This window comes from Equus caballus, chromosome 11 (genome assembly GCF_041296265.1).
Source record: "Equus caballus isolate H_3958 breed thoroughbred chromosome 11, TB-T2T, whole genome shotgun sequence".
In the NCBI taxonomy this organism is placed as follows: Eukaryota; Metazoa; Chordata; class Mammalia; order Perissodactyla; family Equidae; genus Equus; species Equus caballus.
This window is the reverse complement of record NC_091694.1, coordinates 25965537-25984983: the sequence shown is the minus strand read 5'-3', so window position 1 is coordinate 25984983 and position 19447 is coordinate 25965537. Positions and strand designations below refer to the sequence as shown.

Here is a 19447-nt window from a genome sequence, read left to right as displayed (position 1 = left end):
GTGAAACAGGAGTGAGCATGGGTCTGCTGTGAGAAAACGTGTGGCTGGTCTCAAAGCCAGGACCCCCGGGAGGAGGCTGCATGGGGGCAGTGAGTGTGGGAGGCTGTGTACGTGAGTGAGGTGGGTCTAACCCAGCTGTTCCTGTGTGGATGAGAATGTGTCTCACTCTCTGGGTGCCCACCCCCCATGAACATATGTGTCTGTGTCCAGAGGGGCCCTATCCATGAGTGGATGTGTTGGGGACAGACAGGGGTCTGTCTATGTGGGGACAGCTTCTCTACACACGTAGCAGCAGAAGAGATGCAATGTGAACTGAAAATGCTTTGGGATGTGGCACTGGGGATGTGAGCATGCAGAGGTCTGAGAGAGGGCATGGGGCGTCTGTTTGTGAGGTGAGGATGAATGGGGGCCGGTAGAGCCAGGAGCAGTGGGGGAAAATTTGGAGAGGCTGGGTGTGGTGGGAGACTACCGTCCTAAAGGCAGTGGGGCCTGAGTGCCGGTGAGTGGCTGCATCTCTGTGTCCCCTTCCTGATGTGTGCTCCAGAGGGTACCAAGTAGGACTGAGAGATGTCCACAGACCAGGAGGCAAGACCCTGGAAGGACGGCCCTTGCCTAGGAGGGTAATCCGAGCCTCATACACGGACACAGGAGTTTCAAGCTTTGCAGAGGATGCACATGGCAAGGCCCGGAGGGAGGTGAGTTTGGTGCAGAGGTGCTGAGAGCGTGGGGTTGTCTCTGCATAAGACAGGAGGAGGAAGAGGGGGATGGGGTGGCCCGGGGACCAAAGTACGTTTTAGAACAAGGAGGCCACAGATTCAAGTTCTAGGTGACTTCACTGTTGTGGGGCAAACCTCTCCTGCTCCTCAAGGCTTTGGAAAACTCTGATGAGTGCACAGAGGCCCGTGCAAGCAGACGTTCTGGAGAAAGCAAGGAAAGGGGCTGAGTTTTGGGCTTGGGTCAATCTGGAGTGGAGATTAAGGAAGAGCTGTGAAACAGGCACAGTAAAAATATAATGTGAGCCACATATGTACTTTTTCATTTTTTAGCAGCCCTATTAAAAACATTTTTAAAACGGATGAAGTTAATTTTAATAACATTTTATTTAACCTCATGTGTCCCCAAATATTGTCATTCCGTCATTACATTTGCAGCAGATCTTGTTTGGGACCAGCCATATTTCAAGTGCTCCATGGCAGTGGCCACACATGGCCCGCGGCTGCCGTACCAGACAGCGCAGCATCAGACAGCAGATCAGGGCCAAGCAGTGTGGATTCCAGCCTCCACCCTAACTCACAGGGAGAGCTTGAACTCTTCTCAGGGTGCAGAATGGAAACTGAGCCCATTTGATCTGGATCTGAGGGGGCAGGGAGACCCCACGACCCCTGGTTTGGGAGGGATCGTGCGAATGTTTGTATGTAATAATGGCTCCACTTGGGGAGCTAGCAAATGCCGGGCACTTGCCTGGTCCTCACAGATACTCACAACAGTCCAGAGCAGTTATGATAATGTCTATGAGTAAACTAACCGTCAGAGCTGAGATTCCAGCCCTGCTTGCTCTGACCCCAAACCCCAACAAATGCACCGAGTGAGCTCCCTGGGAAACGGGGTGTGTGTGTGTTTCAAGAATAAGGTAGGGGCCAGCCCAGTGGAGCAGCGGTTTAGTGCACACATTCCACTTCAGCAGCCTGGGGTTCACTGGTTCGGATCCCAGGTGCAGACATGGCACCGCTTGGCAAGCTATGCTGTGGCAGGCGTCCCACATGTAAAGTAGAGGAAGATGGGCACGGATGTTAGCTCAGGGCCAGCCTTCCTCAGCAAAAACAGGAGGATTGGCAGCAAATGTTAGCTCAGGGCTAATCTTCCTCAAAAAAAGAAAAAAGAGAATGAGGCAGAAGGGGGCACGTGGGGCTGAGGCCAGTTGTAGGGGGTGCTCTGAGTCCCCATGTCTAGCAGGGATCCCTCTTGTCCATTGAGACGTGGTGAGGAACTGTCCAGGGTCAGGCCATGCATGGGGGCTGTGTTTAGGATGAAGGTAGAGGCTGTGCACTGCGTCACAATGGGCAGTGCTGGCTGTGGGACTGGAGGAGACAGGGTTGGAGTGGGGCGTGAGGTCCAGTCTCAGAGTGGAAGGAGGTGGACGCTGGGGACGCTGTGTCTATTTGTCCTCGGCTGTTGGGGGTGGGGGGGTGGAGTGTGACTCCCGGGTGGACTCTTACCCCTCAATGAGTCAAGGGGGGCTGGGTGTGTCCGTGCCCTCCCCATATGCTGCCAGGGGTGGCTGAGCGTGCTCGTGTGTGTGCCCAGGCACGGCTCAGTGTCCTTTGCAGTCACGCCATCCTCCCAGCTGCTTGTCTGGGCCACTTCCTTCCAGGCTGGCAGCCAGGCTCCCGTGCGCTCCTTGGAGCTGAGCTGGGAGGAAGGCGCTGCCAAGATCCCAGGGCAAAGCTGGGAAGCAGAGGGAAGCGAGGGCTTGGCCTTGAACTCTCCCATCCCTGGCTGGCATGGGAAGCGCACAGAGGCCCTGCCTGGCTGCAGGGGGGTGGAGCACAGAGGCAGGGAGAGGGCAGCCCCCTCCTCAAGGGACAGGGATCAAGGAAGAGCCACCCTAGACAGCAGGCTGGCTGCTACGAACCTCCATTCTGAGCAGATTCTGTGCAATGCTTCGTTTTCACCACACGAGGCACCCCCAGGGACAAGAGTAAATCCCAATGAGAAGTCAGAGATGCCCTTTGGTCAGAGAACCCAGGTGGTTGGGGGGTGAGCACCTGCGGAACCATTCAGTCAACACATCTCAACAGAGATGAGCCAGCACTGGGCCTCCACCTGCCTCCAAAGATGCTTATGGGGTTAACTAATTAATGGATATGGGATGCCCCACAGGGAGGTGGGACAGAAGATAATGGCAGAAGCTTGAGCAATAGCTTCTTCACCCCCTTTGCCCAGAGAGGAGGAGCAACCCCCTTAAGAGCTCTGAGCAACCCAGACCTGATGGCCTGCCTCTAAGTGTTCCTTTGGAACATCTTTCCTGAGCGCCTGCTCTGTGCAGGCACCACGCCCCTGGGAGCACACAGAATCCTGTCCTCCTGGAGCACATCGAGGGCAGAAGCCAGCCCTGAGCAGCACCCATGCAGAGCATCTTCTCAGGAAGAAGGAGTGCTGTGCAGGGTGTCTTGGAGGCCGGGGTGGAGGGGGCTGTCTGAGGAGGGGGGAGGCCTCCCTGAGGAGCTACTATTTGGATGGAGACCAAAAGGATGGTAGGGAGCGGGGGAGTTGTGTGGATTTGGGGGCTGGGGGTTCCCGGCAGATGGAACAGCAGAGGCAAAGGCCCTGAAACAGGAGTGTGCTTAGAGGCAGCATGGCGGAGCAGGTGAGGGAGGGGAGAGCGGGGTGGTGAGGTCAGAGAGGTGGATGGGGCCCGCACGCCTGGCCGGGGGCTGGATTTTACCCTCATGTGAAAGGAAGGCATCAGAGGCTTGAGAGCGGGAAGACAAGACACCTGGATCTTTCCTTTAAAGACTGGGCCTGGCTGCTGCAGGCATGGGAACCACTGGAGGCGGTGGCCGGGGTCCAGAAGCGAGGCCCTGGGGCTGGACTGGGAAGGTCAGATGGAGCCTGGGAAGTGGCTGGATTCAGGACATGCAATGAAGGTGGGGATTCTGGGGAGTGAGACAAAGGGGAGGGGGGTCCAAGGACAATTTGGGGCCCTCAGGACCCCTTGCCTACACAGCTCTGAGCACCAGGAGGCGGTATGCAGAAACTCAGCCCTCCTCGGGGATCCTTGGCACAGGAGGCACTTGCACCCCCCACCCCTGAAACAGCCCCCAGGCTGGGCCCTTGTCTCCAGGTGGTGGACACTCCCTGTGGGCCCCAATCTACACCACCCACACCCCAGGGAGAAGGGAAGATTGGGAGTCAGCCCCAGGACGGAGAGTGGTTCCAGGACCTGGCGGGTGCAGCACAAAAGGATCTAGAGGCCCAGGGCTGTCGGCGTCTTGCCTTTGTTAGGATTCTCTTGGAGTTGCCACCTGGGTCAGGGGCCTGGGCCATTAGTCCTTGCTCCTCTGCTCCCTCTCCTTTGTCCAGGTCCCCTCTGGGCCTTAGTCTTTGGCCTGTCCCCTCGAGGAGTCAGATGTGAGACCAGGTGTGGCTCAGAATGGCAGTGGATGGGGGAGTGGCCTGTTTTGGTTGTAGCCACCTAGGAAACAGGAGCTGGGGCCGCTCCCTAGCCAGCTGAGGTGTCCAGGGCTCACATGGACACCAAGCCAAGCTGGTGACACTCAGTTCAATGTCCAGGCTGTGCAGTGTCCTCCAGACCTCAGCTCTGTCCCTGGAGGAATGCACTGGAAGGGGGTCATTGAGCCTGGGCACTCAGGGTCCTGCCCCCCACCCCCTCTCTCCGTATCTAGATGGGCTCGTCTCCCTACACAACTACCCAATGGGTTCCCCCTCCAGGGGATCTGGATGGGTAAGAGCCTGGATCTCCTGCCTCCAGGACCCTTCAACCCTCCAGAAGGCAGTGTGCAGGTGGACACGCCACAGTGGGATCCATACTCTGTGACTTGCTAGCTCTGTGACCTTGGGTGAGTCACAGATTCTCCCTGGCCCTCAGTTTCCTTGTCTAGAAGATGGGAATAATGATCCAGTAAGCCCTCACTGTTGGCGTGATGTGAGGATTAAGACCAGGGCCACATATGCATGTCGTTCCTTCTTTCTTCCAGAGAATTTGAGAAAACGGCAAAATGGCAGGAGTCCACAGGGCAGGCTGGCAGCCCCTGGCCGCTTCTGCAGGAAACAGAGGCAACAAGGCTCGGGTGCTCCTGAGAGGAAGGCGCTGGCAGCAAGGGAGGAGCAGAGCAGCAGGTATTTATTCTGGGCGACCCTCTCCCTGCCCCATCCCCATCTCTCTGCTCATTCCAAGCCTGGGGTCCGTCGGGCTGGGAGCCGGAATCAGGAGGAAGGGTGTGCCCGTGGGCTGTGGCTGCTCTGTGAGTAGGGAGAGAAGGGAGGACGAGGCCAGGGCTGGCACTGGAACAGCAGAGGGAAGAGAGAGTGGGGGCCTGTGAGGACCAGGCCTTGGTTCTCCTGCCTTCCCTACCCTGACTCTCTGACCCCAAGAGCTTGGCACTGGGGGGCATAGCCCTGGCACTGATGAGCCACCCCATTAAGGGGCAGGCAGGTCTGTGTGCCTCTTCCCTTGACATCCCCCATCCTCCACCACCTGCCCCAGCCTTGAGACGGAGGCCACCGGTTCCCAGAAATGAGGCTGGCACTGCCCAGCCAGACCCACCTGGGCGGGGCCTCAGTGTGGGCCCTCAGTGCTGGTCCAGGATGAGGGGCACCTGAGCGCTGTCCACTTGGGGAGGCAGCCGCTCGCCTGTGCGCACATTGAACATGGGCAGGGTGGAGAGTGGCCGGGGCACCTCTCGGCTAGCTGCCATCTGTCGCAGCTCCTCCGTGTTCCCGCGGATGGTGCAATGGTGGACCATCTGGATGCTGGGGCACAGGGCGGGCAGAGTCATCAGCTCTGGGAGTCAGCGCCCCCCTTTGGGGTTCAGCCTGGCACTCCGTCCGAGCCACCCTGCAGTCTTCCCCCGTTATGTTGAGGGAGACTCACACACAGAAAGCTCTGTGGTACCAGCTCAGTGCCCGGTGACTGAGGCCTGGGCTCTGTGTGTCAACAGCCTGGATTTAAAGCTGTGTGTCCTTTGCAAGCTGCTTAACCACTTCTCTGCCTCAGTTTCCTCAACTGTAAAATGGGGATAATAATAGAAGCTACCTCCCAGGATTGTTGTGGGGATTAAAGGAGAAAATGCAGGCTGAGTGTTTAGAAATGTGCCTGGCGCGTGGTAAGAGCTCCCGAGATACCAAGACATGGATAGATATCCCCAGTGGACATGTGTCTCCAGTGGATATACGACCCTCCAGTCCCTTCTGGCACTCAGCTCCCTCCGCTAACGCCCTCTCCCACCACTGAACTTCAGTCCTCCTCAGCTCCCCCATCCCTGAATCTGGCAAACACACCTCCTCCATCTTTTCCCACCTCCTAGCTTTTGCCCAAGCTGTTTGCTGCCATGCCTTGACCTTCTCATCTTCTGGCTCCTCAGACCTGTCCCTCGCTCCCTCCATACTTTGACCCCTCCCACTCCCACCCCAGTCGGCCCCCAGCATGGACCAGCTCCACACACTGAGTCCTGTCTCCCCATCTTTGTTTCAAACCAAGGCTCCTGGAGGCCAGCACCAGGCTCCACCCTCAACAGGCTGGAAATCCCAGCAGCTCTGAGTGGACTGGTGGCCACACACCTCAGGAAGTCCCTCCTGAGCTCTAGCCCGTTTCTCCCCAGAAGGTTCAGCTTCGTTCTCATTTGACTCTCTCAGTCTTGCTTTCTGCTGTCCAGGGGCAAGCTTTAGTTCATTCTGAGAAGTAGGGCAGCATAATGGTTAAGCATGAGGACTTGCTTTGGGTTTAAATGTAAATTCTTCTGCTTACTGGCTGTGTGACCTTGTGTGAGCTAGTTAACCTCTCTGTGCCACGATTTTCTCAAGTTTAACGCAGTTGTTACATGAATTAAATGAGTTCATTCTGGAAAAACACTTAGAATGTCTTCTGGTCAGCATGCAGCAAGTGGTAGCTATTATTCTAGGGAGCCTTCAGTTACTATTATCATCATCAGAATTATCTTATTATAGTAGGCCCACTGATGAACTTGGCCTCCAGTGGAGGGATATTTCCAAGCTCTTTTGCATGAAACCACTCACATTTGTGGGCTCAGCCTGGAGATGTCCTCCCAGACTACCTGGCTGCTGGGTCAGACAGACGGCAAGGACTTTTCATTACCAGCAATAAGAACTGTTTTTTTAAAGGGGAGGGGGCCCAGGTAGGGCAGAAACAACCCTGCTTGTCACTGGGTTACTGGTCAAATAAGGGAGGCAAGTGGTCGTCACCCATGTCCACATCTCCATTAGTGGCACAGGCTCCAGCTAGAGCCTGAGAGATTAGACTACTGGAAGGACTTTCTAGCTTCCTGCTGAATGAGCCATGCTCCTCCTTGGGGGGAGTAGGACCAAGTCCCGTCAGGCTGGCGGGAGGAGGTGGAGTCACCCTCTAAGGCCAGGGGAGGGTCAAGATGAGCTCTTGATTCTGGAATTTGGCAAGCAGAGTTGTCCAAAACACTGTTTTCCATTCCCAGGCAAGGAAGGCTGAGGGGGGAGAGGAAGTAAGGAGCGTGTGGATGCCGAGGGCCACAGGCAGCCAGGCAGGTAATGCCCCCAGTGGAGGAAGGGCCTTAGTTAATGGGCCCCTCCCAGCCCCCGGCCCCACATCTGGGTCTCATTACTCTGGCAACACACACAGGTGGAAAAATGTTCTGAGGATGTTTTTCTAGAGCAGGAGCAGGAGCCAGACCCGCAGTGCTGCCCCCACATCCTTCCACATCAGCACTTGGGCAGACACAAATGGGCAGGCCTTCCTGCACATACATGCCTGCACACACACACACACACACACTCTCCACCACCAACATACAGCCTCTCCTCTGGCACACAGACCACAGGAGAGGCTCATTGGGCTGGAGAACTTTCTGACCAGATAGAGGTGAAAACAGGCAGCAGAATCACAATTTGCAGATGATTTGAAAAATGATAGACATTGAGCAAGAAAAAAAATGGATTTTGTAGAAATAAATCAACACAAAAGTCAAACCAACAAGGGCCGATATTGTACACGGTAAAATTGGTTATTGATTCAAAACTGATGGAGGAAGTCGATTTTCCTGACACCATCAGGGCTACAAACCTGACCCAGAAAAGCTGGATGTAGTGGAAATAGCTGGTCAGAAGAGAATATCCACAATAGCACAAGATACAATTGATCAAATTTGGCACAGGCCAAAAAAATTGAGGAATAAAATCCTCCTCGTAAAATTTACATAGAAAATCACTCATCCCAACACGAAAAAAACTCTATCTAAAAAAAAATGAAAACAGAAAAAAAAGCAAAGCCTTTTCATTGCTTTGTATAGAAAGTTGATCAAAGAATTAAGTTGATTTAGGTAGAGCAAGGAATGACATTTCTGTTCACTCTGGAAAATATATTCCCCACAAAAATTCATAAATGCTGGTATAATTCTGATTCTAAAAATATTTGTATTGCTCAACCCAATAGGTTAAGTTGGTGGGGTCAACACAATGGGTTTAAAGCTGGGGTCTCAGAAGACCCTGGAATCAGTCGGCACTCACGCATATATGCCCCTGCTTGTGCACGCACACATCATATGGGTCTGCCTGTCTGGCCCACACGGCCACAACCCTTCTTCCCAGGGTACCTGGCATGTCAGATGCCCACACTATCTGGCATCTCCCGTCCGTCCCTCCCAGGAGGGAACAATGAGGCCACTATGACCCTCACAGGATTCTGGTGGCCTCACAATGTCCCCCTCAGGTCACCACAGAGATAACCTTACCATCCCCTATGCTCAAGGCACAAGTCTGCTGAGGCCAGCCGTGGGTGATCATCCTTGGTCCTCCTTTTGGCCACCCAGGGGAAGGCTGGGGCCAGAGCCCTGAAAGGAAGCCTCTGAGGGAACCAGGACCCAGGGCACACCTTACCCACCGAGGAGCACCCCAGTGAAGACTTCCAGCTGCCATCCTGGAGGTCCTCGTACCCAGTTCCCTTCACCCACCCCAGGGAGAGATGCAGAAAGACCCTTCGCTGCCACCACCATCTGCACCCTTGGCCTCAAACACCCCCCTGGGTGCAGGCCAGCAGGCCAGCGTGTCAGGAGCCCCTGGCAAGAGCGAGCCTGGACACCACACCTGCCAAACCAAGCCCAACATATCCAAGGTGATCCTCGGGATTATGGCGGACAAGGGGGCGTACAGCCGCATATCCATGACCTCGCTGAGGAAGGCCGTCGCCACCTCCGGCTACAACATGACCTGCAACGCCTGGCGCTTCAGGCGAGTGCTCAAGCGGCTGGTGGACAAAGGCGTGCTCAGGCAGGTGACCGGCAAGGGGGCCTCAGGCTCCTTCTGCATCAGGAAGAAGCCGGCCTCCAAGTTCAAGCTCAAGGCCAAAAGCCGGCGGCAGCGGCGACAACAGTCTGGGCCACGCCGGTCTGGGCCACGCCGGCCTGAGCAGCGCCAGCCTGGGCAGCGCAGGTTGTTCCTGGGCTCCAAACAGGGGCACAAGCGGCCAGTCAAGGGGGTCCGCAGAGCGGCCAGATGCCGCCGCAATTAACAAGGCAGGCCGGGCAAGCAGGCAGTGGTGCCAGGCTTGCCACAGGCTCCGCGCAGCGGGAATAAAAGGAACCTGACTTATTTCACACCTGCCTCCTGGAATCTCTGGGGTTCAAGGGCGCAGGAGAGCGAGAGGGCTGGGTACACAGGAGGGGTGAGGCCACGGGTCAGGGAAACCTGGGCGAAATAAAGGCGAGATGGATTTGGGAAGGGCTGGAGGAGCTGAAAGCATCCACAGACATTAGCTAGTCCGACCACATCACAAGTGGAGAAACTGAGGCCAGAAAGGGTCACAGTGATTGTGTGGCAGAACTGGGTCTGGAACCCAAGTGCCCGCCTCACAGTGAAGTGGGGGTGTGTGCATTTCTGTGTGTGTGCATGAATGCCAGCGGGAATCCTCTTAAATTGCTTCTCAACCCTTTCCCCCAGGGTGGCAGCAGATCCCCAAAGCCTGGCCAGGTCCCCTCCCCTGTCTCATTCTACTTAGGCTGTTCCATGGAGACCAGAAAATGAGGAGCCATGCCCTGGGATTTCAGGATAGGCCAGGCCCAACATCCACCCAGCCCAGGGCAGGAGCTCAGTGGCCAAAGGTGGTCCCATCATCCCAGAATAATCTGGTTTGTCTACGATGCTCATGAAGGCTGGTGGGTCCAGCTTGACAGTCTAAGGGGGCTCCCACCCGACCCCCAGCTTCCCCTACTCACTCAGAGGTGGCCAGGTCTCTCTTCAGCCTGTAGAAAAGCGAGGGAGGGGATTAACTATTATCCACAAGCCCCTCCTGGTGCCAAGCCGAGCAGGACCCAAGCCCTGAGCTGCCCAGCAAAGGGTCCCCCACTCCTTTCCTGGCTGAGGACCCCACTCCCTGAGGGGTCTGGGTCCCCACACAGCACAAGTGCCACAAGGAGTCCCACAGATTTGAGCACCAGCCACAGGGCCCTCCCTGCGTCCGTCCCCCACACTCACCGTCCCTCCCGCCGGCAGCACATGACATAAGCCAGCAGCAGGGTGAGCAGCAGGGCCACCAGCAGAGGCACCAGGAGGGTGACCAGTGCGTCAGTCAGGAAGTCTCGGGCTGTGGCCTTGGTGGGCGAGCAGGACGGGTCATGCTCCAGGATCCCGTCACCAGGGGTGGGCACCTGGTCTGCAGGCTCTGGCACTGATTTATCCACCTGCTCAGAAAGTCCATGGCTGACCCAGGAGCGGCTAGCTGGACACAGAGACCCCCGGGGCACAGGGCAGGGGTTCTGGGGCCACTCTACCTATTGCCCCTTGCAACAACAGGGTTTCCTCCTGCCTGCCTCCCCCAGCTTGGGTGACTAGCAGGACAAGCCCGGGAGAGGATGGACTGTACAATGGTTAAGAGCACAGCTCCAGGGTCCGACTGCCTGGGTTGAATTCTGTCTCAGACAGTGCTTTGCTGCAATGATTTACGTCTCGGTGCCTCAGTTTCCTCACCTGTAAAGTCGGAATGCTAATAGAGGCACTGTCTCCTGGGGTGATTTGTGAGGATAAAACATGTTGATTGCATCGTACCCAGTGCGGAGCAAGTGCTCCAGAATGTGGTTGAGGACCAGGCCCTGGCTGCGCTGTCAGACACTTCACAGGACCAGAGTGCTCCGGGGTTCCCAGCCCCGGGAGTCAGGGTCTCCAGGGACCCCGGATTCCTCGGCCCCATATACCAAAGAGCAGTAGTGAGCGTCTTTGGCTTATTACATGGGGATGAGAGCTATCTGTTCCTTGTGGGCAGATTTGCTAGGTGACACGCTAGAAGGAAGCAGACAGAGCTGTCACACAGAGGCCCTTGTTGGGGAAAGGGTTTTGGAACTGCCCTGTGGGAGAGACTGTTCTAGCCCTTGTGTTGGGTATATCTGGGATTTCTGAGTCTGTGTCTGTCTGGATTATGGACTCTGTCTCCCTCTTGTGGGAGAAGATGGAACTTCAGTGCGTGCGTGCGTGCGTGCGTGTGTGTGTGTGTGTGTGTGTGTGTGTGTGTGTGTGTGTGTGTGTGTGACAGACAGACACAGAGAGACAGAGACAGAGAAAGCAGATAATCAGAGAAAGAAATGGGGACAGAAAGATTGGGATGGGAAGGGGGGTAGGGAAGAGACTGTGATGGGGCCACGGGACACCCCCACCCAAAGCCAGGGTCCCTCCTCACCAGGGACACATTGCACCAGTCAACACGGAAGTGAGGTGCCAAGGTGTCATAGCAGGACAGAAGTGGAGGCTGGCCCTGGGCACAGCGAGCATGGCTGTCGGGGGACGCCACCATCTTCAGGCAGGAGGAGAAGGGTGAGGCAGAGCCCACCTTGATGTACACCCTGGGCCCAGATAGAAGCTGCCGTCAGCGAACTGGAGGGATGTCTGGGTGGGGCACTGGAGATTTGGAGGTTACAGGCCCATCCTGAGATCTGGGGTTATGTGAGAGGACACAGGAACACTCTAGTCTTCTAAGGGGTCTTATCCCCCCAGGATGTCCTTTAACGGATGGATCTTTCATGTCCTTGTGGGGCACCAGGAAGTGCAGAGTTCAGGGTAACTAGGGTTTGGACCCAGGAAGGGCAAGAGGGAGATGAGGGGCGGCCGGAGGGAAGTGGACAGTGGTGTGAAGCAGCGAGGTGCAGACGGGTGTGGTGAGGGTGTGCAAAGGTGGGTAAAGCCCCACCTGGAAGCTAGGGAGACCCATATTCTATGCCCTCCACACAGACAAAAGGCAAGCTGCCTCCTCCTCCTCCTCCAGGAAGCCCTCCTGGGCTGCATACCTACCCTTCCTTGCGGCCCTCGATGGGAAGAGGGACGCGGCCCCCACGGTCCAAGGCAGAGGTGATGTTGAGCAGCTGGAGCTCCCCCGGCTCCCAGAGCCCCGCCGAGGCAGTGAGGAAGCGGCTGGCAGGCGACGAGGGCAACACTTCCTCCACGTCATGGCTGCGCACCAGGAACTCAGCCTGGTATGGCAGCGGGGGGCCTGGAAGGGCCAGGTTGGCACCTCAGGCTGCACTCAGCCCTGCATGGATCCTTCCCGAGCCTGACCCGACCCAAGCTCCTCCCCGCACCCCCCCCAGACCCTTCCTTCCTCCCTAGCACGCACGTCGCAGGTCCCAAAAGCTCTTCTCAAACACCCAGCCTCAATGACTCACCCAAGGCCCCAAAGACTGTCAGCAAAGCAGCCAAGAATACACCTCAGAGTCTTTCCAGAATGCCCTGCTCCCCACTACTCTCCAAGTCTCTCCCTTCCACACCCCACCTTCCAGGAGAGATCCCCCAGGACTGGTGTTGTTGGGGTGGGCGTGGGGTGGGCCCGGTGGTACCTTCAGGGTCCTCAATCAACAGCAAGAGCTTCTGCCGGGTGGTGTCAAAGCTGTCCCGATTGTAGGCTATGACCTGGGGGAGGACGGGGAAGAGGGCTGAGAGGTGGGGTTAGTGGAGAAATGGTGCAGCTGGGGCCTGCCAGGAAAGGACTGAGATGCCACCAAATTAGAAGCATGTAAATTATGTAAATGAACTTGAAGGAGCACACACATGTGACACAGCCCCGTGGGGTCCCTGCTGATACCTCGATGACCTGCTGTCCGCGATCTTCTGGTGTGGGGGTGCCATAGAGGAAGCCGGGGTGGTGGGGGCTGCGCTGGGTATAGCGGAGCCACCGGGGCAGGTCGGGGTGTCCCTGGAGGTGGGCGTGGTAGGTGACAGGGACGGTGGGTGGGACAGCTGGTGGAAGGGAGGAGAGGGGATTGGAGACACGACAGTAGCCTTCACCAGCGCGGGGCCAGGCACCCCCAGCTCCCCCGGGTGCCCATCGGGCCCTCTCACCGACATGCTCGGGAAGGTGCAGGAAGGTTTCGTGGTCCAAGGTGTGCACGAAGACGCGGCCCACAAGCGGGTGCAGGGTGGTCTGCTGGGTCTCGGTGTCCCCCAGCCCTGCCAGGAGACCTGTGGGGACCCAGAACCCCAAACACACGGACCAGCCTCAGTTCTGAGCAGGGGATAAGCTCCCCTTCCCAACCATGTCCCTGGTGCCCCTCAGGGACCGAAAGAAGCATGTGAGGGAGGGGGGCTCCTTTGCTGGCTCCCAGGAAAGGACAGAGAGAGGCCTGCCTGTGCCACACGCTTTAATCCATGACGAGCCCCAACCAGACCACCCCCCACTCCCCATTTTAGGCCCCTGTTGGGGTCAAGTGGGCAAGGACCGATGTTTGGCTGGAGGCGGTGTGGGGGGGTGTGAGTGAGTGCGGCGGATTTGGGGGGAGGTTCAAGCTAAGTTCACTTGGAAAAGAACCTCATGCTGAGTGTGTGGCAGGCTGGAGAGGAGGGGGAGAGAGAAGGAGCCTTTGGAGGAGGAGGGTAGCCATTCTGGGACCCCCGCCAGCCTCCTCCAACAAACAGGGGAACAGGGCCCGCACTAGAGGCCACTGGGAGCCGAGCAAAGGGGATCCGGAGTCCTGGGAAGAGGATCTGCACCAGCGGCCCACACCCTCCCAGGGCCAGATTTAGCCTGGGCCTGGGAGAAGCCGTCCCGGTCAGCCCATTAAAGGGCCCACAGCGCTCCGGGCCTGTGCTGCCAGGCCCACCCCGACTAGGACACCCCAACTCTCAGAGCTCCCAGCCCCACATCCCAGAGCCCAGCTCCCAGCCCCAGTTCCCTGGACCCCCTGCCGAGCATGGCATTTATACCCCAAAGTCCTTCTGGCCCCTGCCTCAGCCCCCCAGACCCCTCTCTCGAGGAACTTCCATACTTCCATCTCATCAGCCCTGAATCCCACCCCCTCGTCCTGGGCCTCTCCCCTGAGAAGGCCCCAACTTGCCCACAAGGAGAGGAATCCAGATTACTGCTGCAGCCATGGCTGCCTCGGCCTGGCCTGGCTGCCCATGAGTGACAGAGACAGGAGCAGGGAGGAGGGAGGGAGGGAGGGAAGGAGGGAGGGAGGAACGGGGAGGTGTCCCAGAGCAGCTGGGCCCTGGCTTTAGCAAGTGGGCCCCTGTCCATCCCCACCCAAAGCAGGCACCCAATCTAGGCTGGACATGCTGCTCATGTGACAAGGCCCCTCCAGTCGCGCCCTCCTGGTGGCCAGAATAGGTTTCCTAAACCACCAACCTGACTGCCTCCGTTTCCCCTTAAACCCCTAATGGCTCCCATTGCCCTGAGTTCCCCTGCTGCTGCTGGCTTTCAGGCCCACCCTATGCCTGGCCATCCCGTCTAGAATCGCTTCTCTACCCACGCCCCCACATACACACACACTCACACTCACACTCACACACCACCCCCCATGCCAGGCTTCTGCCCACCTCCCTCGGCTGCCCTCCTACCTGTTATGCTCTCCTAAGTCTATGCACCTTTGCACAAGCTGTTCCCTCTGCCTGGAGCTCCCTTCCTGCCCTCGTCCGACTGATAAACTTCCACCCACATTTCCAGACTCAGCACAGGCATCCTCTCCTCTCTGAAGCTTCTGTCCTCCCCCAGGCCGCGGGGGCCCCTGAACCCCTGTGCACAGCACTGGGGGTGGACTAGGATCTTATTACCTTTGTGTCCCTGGACCTGGCATGGGGCCTAGCAACTAGGTGCAGGGGGCTGGGCGACCACTTCATTACGGGCACACGAGGGTGCCTGTTCACCCAGCCTCATCCTCAGACCAAGCACCCCACCTCGTGTAGCCCAGGTCTGGGAAGACAGGTAGAGACAGGGGAGTGGAAGAGGGGTGGGGCGGCGGCCACAGGCTTTGAGGCCTGCAGGCCTGGACATGAATCCCGCCTTCACCACTTACTGGATATGTGTCCTTGAAAGACTCAGTCGCCCTCTCTGGGTTCTGTTTCCACAACTACAAACTGGCAAAAATAGTGCTCGCCTTGGTGTCCTTGTGAGGAATCCACAGAATCGTGAAGCCAGCACACATCTGTAAAGCACCTGCCACGGACCAGGCATGGAGGACACAGAGACGAGCAGACCGCTGCCCGTGTGGGGCTTGCCTGCTTGGGGTCATGACAGCTAACCCCCGCCTGCACCTACACCAGAGGTTTTATCTGTATTTAGAGAGAGTAACTCATTCCATGCCCATAGCAGTTCCATGAAGAAGGTAGTACTATTGTCCCCATTTTACAGACAAGAAAACTGAGGCACAAGGGTGTAGAACTTCCCCAAGGCCACACTACTGAGTGGCTGAATGCATATAAAGAGCTTAGCCCAGCGCCTCCTCAATCCATGACACCGCTGAGGTACTGGGTGCTGGCTGGCCCCGCTTCCTCTTTCTTCCTGCCTCTGCCAAAGGATCTGAGTCCAGGGGTGAAGGGGTGGGGTGCCCTTCTCTCCAGGGGCTGAGCAGACAGAGGGGTACTCTGATGCTCTGAGAAGGAGGCAGGGGCCCATGGATGCCACGGTTCCAAAATTCTTGGTGGCTGTGTGAGCAGCCCTCCTGGGCCTGGGGACAAAGAGTGCTGCCACCTCACCCCCATGAAAAAAGGCCCCAGGCAAGGATGTCTGGGCCCTGCCCTGAGGCAGGCCTGAGGGGGAGGGTGTTGGCCTGTAGACTGGGGTGACCGGTGGGCAGTGACTTAGTCCTTGTCCCTTCCTCTCTCTCCCCACCTGACCGTCCACCCGTCCCTGGAGAGCCAGCTAATTCCAGAGTCAGCATCCGCTCAGGTTCTCAGACAGGGCGGTGTTTGTCCCCGAGTCACCTTGGCACCCCTCTGCCTTCTCCAAGATGGAGGGAAAGAGGAAGAGAGGCTGTGGAGGCAGAGGGAGAGCCAGAGGGCTCGGGGGAGCAGGCAGAGGTGCCGGAGCCCGGTCAGTCGCCAGGCCTCAGCCCCTCCTGGCTCCATGTGATTCCTGCCCTCTCCCCTGCTGCCTCCCCTGCTATTTTTGGAGCCACCCACACACACCCTCAGCTGTCTTAAGGTGGCAGTGCCTGAACCCAGTGTCACCAGGCCCACAGCAGCCAGCCTTCCTTACTAGTCCTTCTCTCCCTCCCCAAAACCAAGGCAACCAGGGACTGTGCCAGGAGCCAGCTGGAAGTCCCCCGAAAGTCTCCTCTGGCCCTCCAGAGGACAAACAAAAGTATATAGAATACTCTAATGAGCCTCCATATATCAATCACGCTTCACCCCGTCAAGAGTTCTCACTCGTGGCCAATCTCATTTCATCTATACTCCTCTTATTTAATTTCCCCCCCCCCACTTAATTTCCTGTCAATATTTCATTGTCTATCTTTGAAAGATAATGACTCTTTTTTTAAACATAATCACAATTATTATACCCAATCACATGATCATACCTTAAAGTTAAGAATAATCCCTTAATATCAGATCTATAGTGTTCAAATTTCCAATTTCTCATAATGCCATTTTTTTTTTACAATGTATTTGTTTGAATCAGGATCCACATAAGGTACACACACTGAAACTGATTGATAGGTCTCTTTTAAATCTCTTTAAATCTATGTTACCCCGCCAACTCTCTCGCTCTTTCTTTTTCCTTGAGGGAACCAGGTCATTTGTTGTGTAGTTTTCCACAGTCTGAATTTTGCGGATAGCATCTCTATAGTGTTTTTTAACATGTTCTTCTGACCTCTGTACTTCTTGTAAATTGCATTTCCTATACATTCTTTTTTTTTTTTTTGAGGAAGATTAGCCCTGAGCTAACGTCCGTGCCCATCTTCCTCTATTTTTTTCATATGTGGGATGCCTGCCACAGCATGGCTTGATGAGCCGTGAGCAGGTCCACACTCGGGATCCGAACTGGCAAACCCTGGGTCACCGAAGCAGAACGTGCAGACTTAACCGCCGGGCCACCGGGCTGGCCCTTCCTGTACGTTCTTATTTCCTGTAAATTGTAGTTGGATCGAGAGTCCTGATCAGGTGTAGGTTCCATTTTCTTTGGCAAGACCGTTTCATAGGTGGTAGTGACACTTCTTTCATCCAGAGGCACAGCAGCCACTGGTACTCAGTGCCTCATCCCTCAGTTCTTTTTTTTCCTACAAAATGGTGATATTCAAATTCCATCGCTCCTTCCTTTATTAGCCAGAATAATTCTAGACAGAGAAACTGCCCCTCGCTTACTATCTGGTTACTGAGTGGAATACAGCGCATATAGGAAAGATGGGATAAACGCTTGATTCTGTTCTTGTATTTACCAATTTCCAAATAATGAGTTGATTCCCTAGCATCCTCCAAACTGTGACTAATTAGCTTTTTTTAAATTAGTAGTATAATTATAAATTTATGGCTTTAAACATATCTGATTGCTTCAATCCATTGCAACTAGTGTCCCTCCTGGTGCTACATTGTCCCATCTTGAGTGCCAATTTGATCCTCACCAGTTGGAGCATCCATCTGGGGGACTGGAGGGTCAGGTCTCTGCATCTTGGTCTCTCTCATCCTTGTCTCCATGAGCCCAGCCCAGGTTCCCGAGTCTCTGCTTTACTCCTGCTACCCCAGCCCCGCTCTCAGCTAGCTGGTTCTCTGTCCGTTATTTTGCCATCAGCACCTGTCTCCCCAGCTTTCTGCCTGATCTTGGCCCGTCAATGTCTCAGTTTAATACCTCTGGTCCTTTGTCCCTGTCTCTCCCCACCACAGCGAATGTTTGCTGAATGAATGAATGACTGAACGAATGAATGCATCATCTCCTCAACTCTGTCTCATTCCACTTCTGTCTCTATGAACCTGTCTCTTGATCTCTGAGGGTCAGATTTTCTTCATCTGCATCTAAAACGGGGGGTTATATATTGTCATGAGGGACAAAGGAAAGAGATTCTCGTCGTTGCGATCTGATTGTCGCATCGCCTCCCAGACTCCACCCACATCTTTCTCCTCCATCCTCTTCGCCCGCCCCCAGCGCAACAACAAAGAGTGCGATCTGTCAGTCCGCCACAAGAGGGCGCGTTCGCCGGCTCCAGCCAGGACCTGCGCCTGCGCAATATTGGGGCGGAGCCGGGGGTGGAGGGGCGGTCTGGCCGTGGAGCGCCCCGCCCGGGGTTGCACATACGCGTCCGAAGTGCGTACTGAGCGCGGCGGCTGGAGGAGGGCGACGGAGGAGGGAACCCACGATCTATAGCTCCACCTCGTCCTCTTTTTCCGGGTCCAGAGGATGTTCTTCTAAACGGGCAGGAGAACCCGCGTGGAAACAGCGGGCTGGACACAGTCTCTTCCCATCATCTATATCAACCCGCCGACTTCCAAGGACATTTCCATTATTTCCCCACCCACTACGACATTTAGGGGCACCAGCCTGAGGACCTAAGTGTACCCAGACGCCTCCCCCGCCTTTCTTATCGGTGAACTTCAGCCTTCAAAGAGCTTCCTGGAGCCTCGTGCCCGCCCAAAGCCGTCAAACATGAATCTGAGAATGCCGGAGACAATCCCTCGCCAAACTTCGTAGCTTGCGGGAGAAACAGAGACGGGGAGGGACTATCTGAGGTCCCACAGCACAGTATTCTGCACAGCTAGATCTGTGGATGTGGAGCCAGAGCGCTTTCCACCGAGAGACTCCCTTTCTGTAAAGTGGGGGTAATAAAGATCAATGAGATAATGGAAGTGAAAGTGCTTTGTAAACTGTAAAGCTCTGGAGAAAGTAAGGGGTCTTTTATTTATTTATAACTGACAGTGCAAGGCGGTAGCTGCCCAGGGCCAGCCCACTGGCACAGCAGAGCTGGGAGAAGTCAGATTCAGAGGCCACCACTCAGTGATAGAAGGACGAGGAAAATAAAAGAAACAAAATCTCTGACATTTTTTGCAGGTGGAGATTATTTATATAGAAAATCCAAGAGATTCTACAAGCATGCTATTAGAGTTTTTCAGAGTTATCAGTAAGGTTGCTGAACAACGATTAACATCCAGATACAAATAAACTCCAAAATTCCACAGTGTTTCCATACCCTAGCAATAATTTATTAGAAATTGTAATATCTTTTTAAAAAAGAAATTATTCACAATAAAATTAAAATCGTACAGAACCCAGAAAAAAACTTGCAAAAGATATTTATGAAGAAAAACTATAGGCTATAAAAGGAATAAATGGAGAGATGTCTTAAGTTTAGGAATGAGCAGCCTCAATGTCATAAAGACAGCTCTCTTCATATGAATCTAGCGATCCAGTGCAAGTCCAATAAATATCCCAACAGGAGTTTTCAGAGAGCTAGGCAAACTGATTCTAAAATTCACATGGAAGAGCAAAGGACCGAGGAGAGACTAGACAATTCTGAAAAAGAATAAGCCCGTAACAGATACC

General features: G+C 55.5%; 2 protein-coding genes across 5 annotated transcripts; one reads left to right on the top strand and one right to left on the bottom strand.

Moving 5' to 3' along the window:
- Positions 1-4721: 4721 nt before the first annotated feature.
- H1-9 (H1.9 linker histone) lies at positions 4722-9320 on the top strand. Of its 4 annotated transcripts, none has more exons than XM_014741098.3 (3): positions 4722-4860; positions 7188-7257; positions 8538-9320. In XM_014741098.3, exon 3 carries the CDS (start codon positions 8690-8692, stop codon positions 9233-9235), a length of 546 nt encoding a protein of 181 aa, XP_014596584.3. In that variant the 5' UTR covers positions 4722-4860; positions 7188-7257; positions 8538-8689; the 3' UTR covers positions 9236-9320. The 4 variants fall into 4 exon arrangements, with proteins under 4 accessions (XP_014596584.3, XP_070083548.1, XP_070083549.1 ...); XM_070227447.1 differs by having other exon boundaries at positions 8477-9320; XM_070227448.1 differs by lacking the exon at positions 7188-7257.
- On the bottom strand, positions 4847-14216 carry SGCA (sarcoglycan alpha). Its single transcript, XM_014741089.3, has 10 exons — positions 14037-14216; positions 13045-13164; positions 12788-12942; positions 12543-12615; positions 12001-12199; positions 11393-11555; positions 10198-10403; positions 9939-9965; positions 5288-5493; positions 4847-5025 (listed from the first exon to the last, which is right to left on the bottom strand). Exons 1-9 carry the CDS (start codon positions 14071-14073, stop codon positions 5313-5315), a joined length of 1161 nt encoding a protein of 386 aa, XP_014596575.2. The 5' UTR covers positions 14074-14216; the 3' UTR covers positions 4847-5025; positions 5288-5312.
- Between the last annotated feature and the right edge of the window lie 5231 nt (positions 14217-19447).

Excerpts from the sequence above, each read along its gene's own strand:
- H1-9 (XM_070227448.1), top strand. The coding sequence starts at position 8,690 with ATGCAGAAAGACCCTTCGCTGCCACCACCATCTGCACCCTTGGCCTCA.
- SGCA (XM_014741089.3), bottom strand. The coding sequence starts at position 14,073 with ATGGCTGCAGCAGTAATCTGGATTCCTCTCCTTGTGG. Across the intron at positions 13,165-14,036 it reads CTGGATTCCTCTCCTTGTGG|GTCTCCTGGCAGGGCTGGGG; the intron begins GCAAGTTGGGGC and ends GGGTCCCCACAG. Across the intron at positions 5,494-9,938 it reads AGAGACCTGGCCACCTCTGA|CATCCAGATGGTCCACCATT; the intron begins GTGAGTAGGGGA and ends CCTGTGCCCCAG.